Raw genomic sequence first — 13,921 nt, 5'->3', positions numbered from 1 at the left:
ATACAGAGCAAATTAATGTGATTTTCCTCCAGATTGTCTAAAAGCCACATTAACTTCTCCTAAAAGAATGTATGGATACCGAGCTGTATGAAAAATCTATGGATGCCTTCAAATTGAAATAATTGAGCTAGATGAATGTAATGAAAGAACAAATAAATTACATAAAAACATCCAATATATGATAAACTGACTGAATATAAAGCACAAAACACAATGTACATAACATAGCAATCATTCGCATCCAAGAATAAAGCACACACTGACCTACTGCCATCAAATCAGCTGCACAAGAATATAATCGCCGCACGCTCACTGAAGGTTCCAGACTGTACTCTGCAGAGAGTTACCGTAACTTCAATTAAGAGGAAAAGTAACGGCACTGCTACTTTCCGATTTCAGTATCACTAGTGGGGTACTTGTGCTGCACAATAAGCACCGGGACCTGCTGCGTTCAAAACGTATAGTAGGGATCAGTAATATAATGACCCAGACACCAAACACATAGTAATACTGTAGAAGTGACAGCGGCACTCACCACCAATTGATTAAATGATGCCAATGCTTTATTCCATTGGTGAGTATTGTGGTCACTTATTAGATGATTGAATAACCAGCATAAACGTTTCCCATTATCATAAGTCAATAATACATGTGAAAGTAAGATATCGTTTTAGAGAAATCCACACCTTTCTCCTTCTAAATGAGCATTCATTCTCAAAATTCTGAATTCATGTGTAAAATATGTCGTCAATGAATACAGACTTTCCCATTACTTAGATAGGAGATGATAGTTGGTGCTCATAAAGTTATATGGAAACTGGGACTGTTGTTTCAGGAGAACTTGCAGCAGAAAGTCTGTGTCTGCCTCCAGCTCTTCTTTCCTCCTCCCGCCCCCCCACAAAATTTTGAAGAGCACCAGGTGCCGATCTAATTGGTAAAATCCATCTTCACTGAATACAGATTTCAGGATTTTTCTCATGAATTGAGAAATTGAATTGAGTTTCACAACCTCAGTCACGGAGGAGAAAGAAGCAGATTTCTCTGGTAAGATATATTACAAAAGTTTCCTATTTTTACGTGTACTATTGATTTCTGAAATACAAATGAAAAAGACAGTTATATTTCTTCACTTTAAGGGTTTGTTTCCATTTGCGAGAAACACGTCCGCGTCTCGCATGTGAAAACCAAGCTCTGGCGCCGGCACTTGGGAGCGGAGCGTGCAGCTCCATGTATTGCTATGCGGCCGCACGCTCCGCTCTGGAGTGCCGGCGCCATAGCTTGGTTTTCACATGCGAGACACGGCCGTGTTTCTCGCAAATGGAAACAAGCCCATGAAGCAACAAACAAGCAATGATGGAGCATCCATGGCAGTCATTATTCCTACCAACAAATAGTAAGCTTACCTTGGGTGGATCAAACAATTCTAATAGATATTCCTCATTTTCCAAAGAGCTTGCTTTCCGTACAGTCAACCGACACCTCTGCCAAAGAGTCCCACTGTCCATACTTGTCTCATCTACCATGGTGTAATTTAAATGTCCTTCCTTGCGAATTTCGAACACAGGCTCCCTTTTTAAAGTCCACTGCAAAATCCTTTTGTGCCAGGTCGGTGACTGTGCCAAATCCGTGTCAATGTCCCTGGCTTCCGAGGAATCTGCAGACTTTCTCCGGAATATATTTCGAATACTCCTCCTGATATCACTGAAAGAGAATCGAATGAATTGTCTTGGAGGAGGGGGAGAGATGTTGCTTTGGAGTTCCTCAGAGCTCCATGCTTTAGGCACTTGTTGGACAGTTGAGTCATTAGGTGTCTGCTCAGTGTGTTCATGGCGAGCTGTCAAGTCCACCTCCACTTTTGCTGCAACCGTACTAGGAGGTTCCTCTGATGTCCTGCCACCTGTCTCTCTGTAATCTTTTACTCTATTGAAGGGAAAGAATCTGTATTGGTCCATGCCCCAACTTTCCCTCACCTCGTTCCTGAAATACTGTTGGAAAAGATCTGTGAACTGCAAGGAGAAGTTCTCTGCGGCCAGGATGTCATGGTGCGGATTTTGGTTAGCAAACAACCAATACTGCTTTGCCAATTCTCTAGCAGTGGAGATGGCATGGAGCTCACAGAACTCATTCCAGCCCTGAGGGACGGAGGAACTTTCAGGTTGAATAGTGTCCCCATTCATTGCAGTGACTGAAGCAGTTGTGGTATGCTACGAAAGCAGAAAAAGGAAACATTAAATGAGGGGCTTTCCGCTGACAATTCACTGCCTTGTTTGCTAAGAGGAAGCTTTATAATAAAGTATTCACTAGGTTAAAACACTTATAGCATCAATCTAAACAGCTTAAACCTCTAGTTCACGGCTACGAACAGATTATTTGAATCAGGTTATGGTTTGACATGAACGATTGGCCTAAAAAAAAAAAAAAGACAAATACTGGACAGCATAATGTCAGTCTAAGGGCCCCTTTCCACTTGTGTGAGAAAAAAACGGTCCGATTTATGGACCGAAAAAACGGATGTAACGTGTGCGATTGTCATGCGAGTGTAATGCGATTTTTTAATCGCATCATCCGTTTTTACATCCGTATGCAATTCGTTTTTTTTCTCTGCAACTATTTTTATACAGTCATTTACAGGACTATTTACAGTGTTCTGTGCCACAGAATGGTAATGTATCCGTAAAAAACGGATGGAATACGGATGGTCCGTATTCCATGCGTTTTTTTTCTCGCACCCATTGACTTGCATTGGCAAGTCTTGTCCGAGAATCTCAGCAATACGCAGCATGCTGCGATTTTTTTCTCAGCCGACACAGATTTTTCTCAGTCCGATTTCGGCTGGGAAAAAAATCGCAAATGGAATGTCACCTATTGAAAAACATTGGTCCGAGTGCAATCCGATTTTTTATCGGATTGCACTCGTCCGTTTTTCTCACAAGTGGAAAGGGGCCCTAAAACACAAAGTAATATTATACTATGAAATTAAATAGAATATTCGGTTCTGTTATGACATATGAATATGTTTCCCACAAAAAAAAGTTTTAGAGTACGTACATGCTATTGCTCCTTTGTGCAATGGTACCACTGGTTTCCAGCCTGTAAATAATAATACAAAAGTATAAGTAATCAATAAAAATGTGTTTGTCTTTTTCCCCCATTTTTTTTTCTAATAAATACATGGATGCACAAAACTTCAGGGGAAAGAAATTCTAAACTATAAAACAACTAAAAAGTCACACAATTTTTGCGTAACTCATGAGTTTAGCAAAACTGTTGAGACTTTTGGAGCTCACACGCCATCCCTGGCCAGCTATATGAGCGGTCTTAATTAATCGGGGTCAATAACTTTTCTTATCATGTGGATAAAAGTGATGGATTTTAATTTATTTAAAGAAAATCTGTCCTGAGCTTCAGGGTCATCAGACTACTTACATTGCTGGGCAGGGAATAATAAAGACTGTTAATAATTTTTTTCTTCATGAAGTCTAATTTACATTCACAAAAAAAGTGTCCCAGCACCTTATCCATTAATTTTCTCATTTTATTTTATCCTGCTTTGTCACACTGCAATAAATTCTAAGAAAAAGATTAGGAAATCTGAGTCCCAGAACATCAGACATGTTGACAACCATCCTCCTTACAATCCAGTGTCAGGCTGTAAGAAAAATGAATGCAGCCGGAGCCTCTCCCCTTTCTCCAGCCAGAAATGTAAAAGAAAGCGAGAAACAAACCCATGTTCTCTGCAGGTTTTCAAGACTGATTGCTACCGAATCATTCAACCTATTGCCTCTCAACCCACCCCCTGGAATATGATTGTGGGGTGCCAATAGGTTATCATGGCAGTCGGAGGCCTAATAAGGTCCCAATGTCTGCCATCTTAGTACTACGGTAGCGTTAGGAAGCTAAATGAAAGACACGGTGCAATCTGAAAGTATGGCATTGTGCATCAGTGGTACGGGAGCGCCTGTTTATGTCCCCTAGGGGAAAGTTTATATCACCATCATTTCCCCATTCATTACATAAAAGTTATAAATTGTTATACTTCAACCAATTAAACTATGCGGCAAAAAACGAACAACAGAATTGCTTCTTTCCGGTCCTCTCGCTTCCCCCATAAAATGAAATAAAAATTAGTTATAAAAAAGTCATATGTACCCCAACATTATGGCTTGCCCTGCAAACAATAAAGCCATCACATACTTCCATAAAAATAAAAAATGATGGGTCTCAGAACATTGACACAGATGAAACAAAGTTTAATTTGTAAATATAAAATGATAAAAAATAATAGGATTTGATATCGTTGTATTCGGCTGGGCGCTGCTGCAGAGTCGCTGATTAAAGGCAGGCAGCGCTCACTCCAGCATTGACAATCAAGAAGTGGCAAAGTGCTCAGTATGGAAACTGAAGGGGTACAATGCGCACTGAGACCCTTGTATCAAAGCATCCTCTTGTGATTTAAACATTTTATTTTTTGGCAACTAAACGACTAAAATCTATACTACAGGGATGATTTTTTAAGATGCTAACTTCCATACATATCTGTATAAGTAAATAAAAGGGGTTGTCCACTAGATTCTAGACTTCTCCTGTGAGAGGTGCTATCACTGACCACTCACTCTGCATCACGTGACCCCGGCTGCAGCCACCGCTGGTGTCATGTCAAGTACCAGAGTGCCTTGCTTCCCCGGGCCTGACCCAGTTGTGCGCACCCCTGAGTGATTGGTCTGTGGACGGAGTTTTACCGTATGTCACAGCCCAGTATCCACTGCGTACTTGCGGACAATGAAAACAGAGGGAAAGCGGCTCTGGATACTTGGTGTGATGTGCGGTCAAACTCCGCCCACAGACCAGTCAGTTGAGGGGGTGCGCAACTGGGTCACACATGGGTGCAGCAAAGCATTCTAGTACTTGACGTGACATCAGCAGATATCAGCGGGTCACAGGTCACGTGATGCAGAGTGAACGGGTAGCGATATTGCCTCTCACAGGCACAGACGGCAACAAGACGTATTTACAAAAATAGTTCTATACAAGCTTTAAATTGGTGGGGGCATTATAGAATGTAGTGGACAACATCTAATACATTTTTGGAGGGTGACAAACAAACTGTATGCCTGTACACGTTCTTATATCTGCAACTATAAAAGTGAATAGTTTTGTGGAATACTTATTTGCGCTATTTCGTTGTGTTAGAAGCCATAGTCACACTCACCGGTACAGAATGCATATGCTCAGATAATGGTGGAGAGTGCTCGCTGGAGGAGGACACATCAAGCATAGGGCCTAAGCCCTGTATAAACACAGCCTACTCATAGATTAATGTCTGTATTTAACATAGCAGGAATATACAACATGCCTTTTAACTGGAAACACATGTCGGTCAGGAAATTAAAAGGCATAAAGTTATTCTATTTCTACAGAACATGTACAACATATATTTCAGTGTTAGCTTGGCTTTCATGAGACAATATCTCATTGATGTTGCATCAACCAGAGCAAACATGGGCGTTAGTTGTTGATAACACTCAACGAATCTTGAATACTAGGAGTGGAAATAAACTGAATAGATAGGATTCTCTGCAATGGTCTGGAAAACCTAGGGATGAACCTAAATCACCAAATAATTAGCAATTGTATAAAAAAAATTGCTAGGATGAGTTTTGACCATTTCATACGTAGTAACAATAAACTGGGGTAATAACTCTATATAATGATTTACAAACTAATAATCTTTGAGAAAAACTAAAATGTAATTTACAAGACAAAGTAGAGCACCTGAAAAAGACAAGACCACACTGCACACGAGTGGTTATGTTAGGCCCTTAACGAAGGTATTAGATAAGTGACCCTTTATCAGAAGAAGATTTTTATTTCAGTTTCGATGCTGCCTAGATCCTCTAATTGAAGTGTGAACAGTGCTTGAGTCTGTTAAACATCACTCATACTACAATAAATCGTATTCTACGCAGCTGATCTGGCCATTTAAAGGGTTGACCAGGACTTTAACATTGATGTGCTACCCTTACAATAAGTCACCAATGTTTGATCAGTGGGGGTGTGACACCAGGCACACCAGCCGATTATCTCCCGGTGACAGCGGACCTGTCCATTTTTACGAGGTCACAGGTTGTTCTTGAAGGGAATGTACTATCGGAAAGTGACTTATTGCTTAAATCAGTTTTTTATGTTGAAGTGAACCTGTCAGCAGGACTGTGCACAGTAGCCTACAGTGTCAGGTCGATGCAGTTATACTGATTAAAATGATACCTTGGATGATGAAATCCGTCTTGTGGTTGTTGTTTAATCTTTATCTTCAGTTTTGTGTTAATAATATACTCGTTCTCCAGGGCAGCCTGTGGGGGGGTCTTCATGTGGTGCTCTGCTTAAGGATTCACCAGTATGGCTTCTGACAGGTCACTGATCCCCCACTGACCTGCCCTCCAGTTTACATAATATTATATATACAGTACAGACCTAAAGTTTGGACACACCTTCCCATTTAAAGATTTTTCTGCATTTTCATGACTATGAAAATTGTACATTCACACTGAAGGCATCAAAACTATGAATTAACACGTGGAATTATATACTTAACAAAAAAGTGTGAAACAACTGAAATATGTCTTATATTCTAGGTTCTTCAAAGTAGCCACTTTTTGCTCTGATGACTGCTTTGCACTCTCTTGGCATTCTCTTGATAAGCTTCAAGAGGTAGTCAACGGAAATGGTCTTCCAACAATCTTGAAAGAGTTCCCAGAGATGCATAGCACTTGTTGGCCCTTTTGCCTTCACTCTGCAGTCAAGCTCACCCCAAACCATCTTGATTGGGTTCAGGTCTGGTGACTGTGGAGGCCAGGTCATCTGGCGTAGCACCCCATCACTCTCCTTCTTGGTAAAATAGCCCTTACACAGCCTGGAGGTGTGTTTGATGTCATTGTCCAGTTGAAAAATAAATGATGGTCCAACTAAATGCAAACCGGATGGAATAGCATGCCGCTGCAAGATGCTGTGGTAGCCATGCTGGTTCAGTATGCCTTCAATTTTGAATAAATCCCCAACAGTGTCACCAGCAAAGCACCCCCTCACCATCACACCTCCTCCTCCATGCTTCACGGTGGGAACCAGGCATGTAGAGTCCATCCGTTTACCTTTTCTGCGTTGCACGAAGACATGGTGGTTGGAACCAAAGATCTCAAATTTGGACTCATCAGACCAAAGCACAGATTTCCACTGGTCTAATGTCCATTCCTTGTGTTCTTTAGCCCAAACAAGTCTCTTCTCCTTTTTGCCTGTCCTTAGCAGTGGTTTCCTAGCAGATATTTTACCATGAAGGCCTGCTGCACAAAGTCTCCTCTTAACAGTTGTTGTAGACATGTGCCTGCTGCTAGAACTTTGTGTGGCATTGACCTGGTCTCTAATCTGAGCTGCTGTTAACCTGTGATTTCTGAGGCTGGTGACTCGGATAAACTTACCCTCAGAAGCAGAGGTGACTCTTGGTCTTCCTTTCCTGGTGTGGTCCTCATGTGAGCCAGTTTCTTGGTAGTGCTTGATGGTTTTTGCCACTGCACTTGGGGACACTTTCAAAGTTTTCCCAATTTTTCAGACTGAAGGACCTTCATTTCTTAACCCCTTCATGACCAGGGGATTTTTCGTTTTTCCGTGTTCGTTTTTCGCTCCCCTCCTTCCCAGAGCCATAACTTTTTTATTTTTCCGTCAATTTGGCCATGTGAGGGCTTATTTTTTGCGGGACGGGTTGTACTTTTGAACGACATCATTGGTTTTAGCATGTCGTGTACTAGAAAACGGGAAAAAAATTCCAAGTGCGGTGAAATTGCAAAAAAAGTGCAATCCCACACTTGTTTTTTGTTTGGCTTTTTTGCTAGGTTCACTAAATGCTAAAACTGACCTGCCATTATGATTCTCCAGGTCATTACGAGTTCATAGACACCAAACATGACTAGGTTATTTTTTATCTAAGTGGTGAAAAAAAATTCCAAACTTTGCTAAAAAAAAAAAAAAAATTGCGCCATTTTCCGATACTCGTAGCGTCTCCATTTTTCGTGATCTGGGGTCGGTTGAGGGCTTATTTTTTGCGTGCCGAGATGACGTTTTTAATGATAGCATTTCGGTGCAGATACGTTCTTTTGATCGCCCATTATTGCATTTTAATGCAATGTCGCGGCGACCAAAAAAACGTAATTCTGGCGTTTCGAATTTTTTTCCCGCTACGCTGTTTAGCGATCAGGTTAATACTTTTTTTTAATTGATAGATCGGGCGATTCTGAGCGCGGCGATACCAAATATGCGTAGATTTGATATTTTTTTTATTGATTTATTTTGATTGGGGCGAAAGGGGGGTGATTTAAACTTTTATGTTTTTTTTATTTTTTTCACATTTTTTTAAACTTTTTTTTTTTACTTTTGCCATGCTTCAATAGCCTCCATGAGAGGCTAGAAGCAGGCATAGCACGATCGGCTCTGCTACATAGCAGCGATCTGCTGATCGCTGCTATGTAGCAGAATTGCACGTGTGCTGTGAGCGCCGACCACAGGGTGGCGCTCACAGCGACGGGCAATCAGTAACCATAGAGGTCTCAAGGACCTCTATGGTTACCATTCACAAGCATCGCCGACCCCCGATCATGTGACGGGGGTCGGCGATGACGTCATTTCCGGCCGCCCGGCCGGAAGCGGTAGTTAAATGCCGCTGTCTGCGTTTGACAGCGGCATTTAACTAGTTAATAGGTGCGGGCAGATCGTGATTCTGCCCGCGCCTATTACGGGCACATGTCAGCTGTTCAAAACAGCTGACATGTCCCGGCTTTGGTGCGGGCTCACCGCGGAGCCCTGCATCAAAGCAGGGGAGCCGGCATCGGACGGTATAGTACGTCCGATGCCGGTAAGGGGTTAAAGTAATGATGGCCACTCATTTTTCTTTACTTAGCTGCTTTTTTCTTGCCATAATACAAGTTCTAACAGTCTATTCAGTAGGACTATCAGCTGTGTATCCACCAGACTTCTGCTCAACACAACTGATGGTCCCAACCCAATTTATAAGGGAAGAAATCCCACTTATTAAACCTGACAGGGCAAACCTTTGAAGTGAAAACCATTTACGGTGACTACCTCTTGAAGCTCATCAAGAGAATGCCAAGAGTGTGCAAAGCAGTCATCAAAGAAAAAAGTGGCTACTTTGAAGAACCTAGAATATAAGACATATTTTCAGTTGTTTCACACTTTTTTGTTAAGTATATAATTCCACATGTGTTAATTCATAGTTTTGAAAACTCCAGTGTGAATTTACAATTTTCATAGTCATGAAAATACAGAAAAATCTTTAACCCCTTTACCCCCAAGGGTGGTTTGCACGTTAATGACCAGGCCAATTTTTACAATTCTGACCACTGTCCCTTTATGAGGTTATAACTCCGAAACGCTTCAACGGATCCAGGTGATTCTGACATTGTTTTCTCGTGACATATTGTACTTCATGACAGTGGTAAAATTTCTTTGATATCACCTGCATTTATTTGTGAAAAAAACGGAAATTTGGTGAAAATTTTGAAAATTTCGCAATTTTCTAAATTTGAATTTTTATGCAATTAAATCACAGAGATATGTCACACAAAATACTTAATAAGTAACATTTCCCACATGTCTACTTTACAGCAGCACAATTTTGGAACCAAAATTTTTTTTTCGTTAGGGAGTTATAAGAGTTAAAAGTTGACCAGCAATTTCTCATTTTTACAACACCATTTTTTTTTTTTAGGGACCACATCTCATTTGAAGTCATTTTGTGGGTCTATATGATAGAAAATAACCAAGTGTGACACCACTCTAAAAACTGCACCCCCTCAAAGTGCTCAAAACCACATTCAAGTTTATTACCCCTTCAAGGTGTTTCACAGGAATTTTTGGAATGTTTAAATAAAAATGAACATTTAACTTTTTTTCACAAAAAATTTACTTCAGCTCCAATTAGTTTTATTTTCCCAAGGGTAAGAAGAAATTGGACCCCAAAAGTTGTTGTACAATTTGTCCTGAGTACGCTGATACCCCACATGTGAGAGTAAACCACTGTTTGGGCGAATGGCAAAGCTCAGAAGGGAAGGAGCGCCGTTTGACTTTTCAATGCAAAATTGATAGGAATTGAGATGGGACGCCATGTTGCTTTTGGTGAGCCAATGATGTGCCTAAACATTGAAACCCCCCACAAGTGACACCACTTTGTAAAGTAGATCCCCTAAGGAACTCATCTAGATGTGTTGAGAGAGCTTTGAACCCCCAAGTGTTTCACTACAGTTTATAGCGCAGAGCCGTGAAAATAAAAATTCTTTTTTTTCCCCACAAAAATTATTCTTTAGCCCCCAGTTTTGTATTTTCCCAAGGGTAACAGGAGAAATTGGACCCAAAAGTTGTTGTCCAATTTGTCCTGAGTACACTGATACCCAATATGTGGGGGGGAACCACTGTTTGGGCGCATGGGAGGGCTCGGAAGGGAAGGAGTGCCATTTGGAATGCAGACTTAGAAGGAATGGTCTGCAGGCGTCACATTGCGTTTGCAGAGCCCCTAATGTACCTAAACAGTAGAAACCCCCCAGAAGTGACCCCATATTGGAAACTAGACCCCACAAGGAACTTATCTAGATGTGTTGTGAGAACTTTGAACCCCTAAGTGTTTCACTACAGTTTATAACGCAGAGCTGTGAAAATAAAAAATCTTTTTTTTCCACAAAAATTATTTTTTAGCCCACAGTTTTATATTTTCCCAAGGGTAAGAGGAGAAATTGTGTTGTGAATTCTGCTCTTGGGCTCCCTCCGGTGGTTATGAGTGGTAGTGCTGCTGTCTGTGGATCGCAGCATTTATCAGGTGTGTTCAATTTGGACTCAGCTATTTAGTCCTGCTTGATCCTTTAGTCAGTGCCAGTTGTCCATTGTTTTTGGAGGATTCACATCCATACCTGGTCTCTCCTGTTCTGCTGTTCATTTCAACAAAGATAAGTTCTGGCTTTGTTTTTGCTGTCCACCTGCTGTGGACCTTATAGTTCTGTGCATTTTCATGTTTTGTCTTGTCCAGCTGTCTGTGAAGGATTTTTTGCAGCCAAGCTGTGTCTCTGGAGATGCAGATATACCCTCCATGTCTTTAGTCAGATGTGGTGATTTGTATTTTCTGTGGTGGATATTTTCTAGTGTTTTAATACTGACCGCATAGTACTCTGTCCTTTTCTTTCTTTTTAGCTAGTATGGCCTCCTATGCTAAATCCTGATTTCATGTCTGCGCATGTTATTTCCCTCTCCTCTCACAGTCAATATTTGTGGGGGGCCATCTATCCTTTGGGGATTTTCTCTGAGGCAAGATAGTTTTCCCGTTTCTGTCTTTAGGGGAAGTTAGTTCTTAGGCTGTGTCGAGGGGTCTAGGGAGTGTTAGGTACCCCCCCCCCACGGCTACTTCTAGTTGCGCTGCTAGGTTCAGGGTTTGCGGTCAGTACAGGTACCACCTTCTCCAGAGTATGTCTCATGCTGCTCCTAGGCCACCAAATCATAACAAAATTGGACCCCAAAAGTTGTTGTCCAATGTGTCCCGAGTACGCTGATACCCCATATGTTGAGGTAAACCCCTGTTTGGGCGCACGGGAGAGCTCGGAAGGGAAGGAGCACTGTTTTACTTTTTCAGTGCAGAATTGGTTGGAATTGAGATCGGACGCCATGTCGCGTTTGGAGAGCCCCTGATGTGGAAACCCCCCAATTATAACTGAAACCCCAATCCAAACACACCCCTAACCCTAATCCCAATGGTAATCCTAATCACACCCCTAAACCTAATCCCAACCCTATTCCCGACCGTAAATGTAATCCAAACCCTAACTTTAGCCCCAACCCTAACTGTAGCCTTAACCCTAGCCCTAGCCTTAACCCTAGCCCCAACCCTAGCCCTAGCCCTAACCCTAATGGGAAAATGGATATAAATACATTTTTTTAATTTTTCCCTAACTAAGGGGGTGATGAGGGGGGGGGGGTTGATTTACTTTCATAGCAGGTTTTTTTAGCGGATTTTTATGATTGGCAGCTGTCACATACTAAAAGACGTTTATTGCAAAAAATATTTTTTGCGTTACCACATTTTGAGAGCTATAATTTTTCCATATTTGGGTCCACAGATTCATGTGAGGTCTTGTTTTTTGCGGGACGAGTTGACGTTTTAAGTGGTAACATTTTCGGGCACTTGACATTTTTTGATCGCTTTTTATTCCGATTTTTGTGAGGCAGAATGACCAAAAAACAGCTATTCATGAATTTCTTTTGGGGGAGGCGTTTATACCGTTCCGCGTTTGGTAAAATGGATAAAGCAGTTTTGTTCTTCGGGTCAGTATGATTACAGCGACACCTCATTTATATCATTTTATATGTTTTGGCGCTTTTATACGATAAAAACTATTTTATAGAAAAAATTATTATTTTTGCATCGCTTTATTCTGAGGACTATAACTTTTATTTTTCTTTGATAACGCTGTATGACGGCTCGTTTTTTTGCGGGACAAGATGACGTTTTCAATGGTACCATGGTTATTTATATCCATCTTTTTGATCGCGTGTTATTCCACTTTTGTTTGGCGGTATGATAATAAAGCGTTGTTTTTTTTGCCTCTTTTTTTACGGTGTTCACTGAAGGGGTTAACTAGTGGGACAGTTTTATAGGTCGGGTCGTTATGGATGCGGCGATACTAAATATGTGTACTTTTATTGTTTGTTTTTTATTTAGATAAAGAAATGTATTTATAGGAACAATATACCGTATTTTCTGGTGTATAAGACGACTGGGCGTATAAGACGACCCACAACTTTTCCATATAAAATATGGAATTTGAGATATGCCCGCCGTATAACACGGGGGTCATCTTATACGCCCAGTCATCTTATAAGGCGTGTGGTTCCCAGGGTCTGGAGGAGACGAGACTCTCCTTCAGGCCCTGGGATCCATATTCATGTAAAACAAAGAATAAACATAAAAAACATGGATATACTCATCCTCGGACGGCCCCTGGCTCACAGCGCTGCTGGCGTCTGCCTCCGTTCCTAAGAATGCAGAGAGTGAAGGACCTTCGATGACGTCTCGGTCACATGAGCGGTCTGGTGACGAGTCACCTGACCGCAACGTCATCGAAGGTCCTTCACTCTCTGCATTCTTAGGAACGGAGGCAGACGCTAGCAGCGCTGTGAGCCAGGGGCCGTCCGACGGTGAGTATATCCATGTTTTTTATTTTTATTCTTTATTTTTTAGATGAATATGGATCCCAGGGCCTGAAGGAGAGTCTCCTCTCCTCCAGACCCTGGGAACCACACGCCGACATCCAGGATCGCTCCCTGCCATTTTGGATCCGGGCCTGCTGCAGGGAGCAGGTAAGAGACCCTCGCAGCAACGCGATCACATCGCGTTGCTCTAAGGGTCTAAGGGAAGCACGCAGGGAGCCCCCTCCCTGCGCGATGCTTCTCTATACCATCGGAACACTGCGATCATGTTTGATCAGGGGGTTAATGTGCCGGGGCGGTCCGTGACCGCGCCTGGCACATAGTGCCAGATGTCAGCTGCGAAAGTCAGCTAACACCCGGCCGCGCTCCCCTCGTGAACGTGGCCGATCGCATATGACGTACTATCCCGTCGGTGGTCATACGGGCCCACTCCACCTCGACTGGATAGTACGTCTAGTGTCAGAAAGGGGTTAAATGAGGTGTGTCCAAACTTTTGGTCTGTACTGTATATACTGTATATATTTTTTTTAACCCCTTTCTGCCATTAGACGTACTATTCCGTCCATGTGGGGTGGGCCTTACTTCCCAAGGACGGAATAGTACGTCATAGGCGATCGGCCGCGCTCAAGGGGGGAGCGCGGTCGATCGCGGCCGGGTGTCAGCTGCTTATCGC

At 42.1% G+C, this 13,921-nt stretch overlaps 1 protein-coding gene across 2 annotated transcripts in view; it reads right to left on the bottom strand.

Annotated features, from left to right (window-relative positions):
• SH2B3 (SH2B adaptor protein 3) overlaps positions 1 to 13,921 on the bottom strand; it is a 247,833-nt gene that overhangs the window by 194,582 nt on the left and 39,330 nt on the right. For both annotated transcript variants that reach the window (XM_069754906.1, XM_069754900.1), the window contains exons 2-3: positions 3,049 to 3,090; positions 1,404 to 2,204 (exon numbers count right to left, since the gene is read on the bottom strand). In XM_069754906.1, the coding sequence (XP_069611007.1) occupies positions 1,404 to 2,177 (774 nt within the window). In that variant the 5' untranslated portion in view covers positions 2,178 to 2,204; positions 3,049 to 3,090. The remainder of the gene's footprint in view (positions 1 to 1,403; positions 2,205 to 3,048; positions 3,091 to 13,921) is intronic.

This window comes from Ranitomeya imitator, chromosome 1 (assembly GCF_032444005.1).
Source record: "Ranitomeya imitator isolate aRanImi1 chromosome 1, aRanImi1.pri, whole genome shotgun sequence".
Lineage (NCBI taxonomy): Eukaryota > Metazoa > Chordata > Amphibia > Anura > Dendrobatidae > Ranitomeya > Ranitomeya imitator.
Note: the sequence above shows the minus strand (reverse complement) of the source record. Positions and strands in the feature narration are given on the sequence as shown.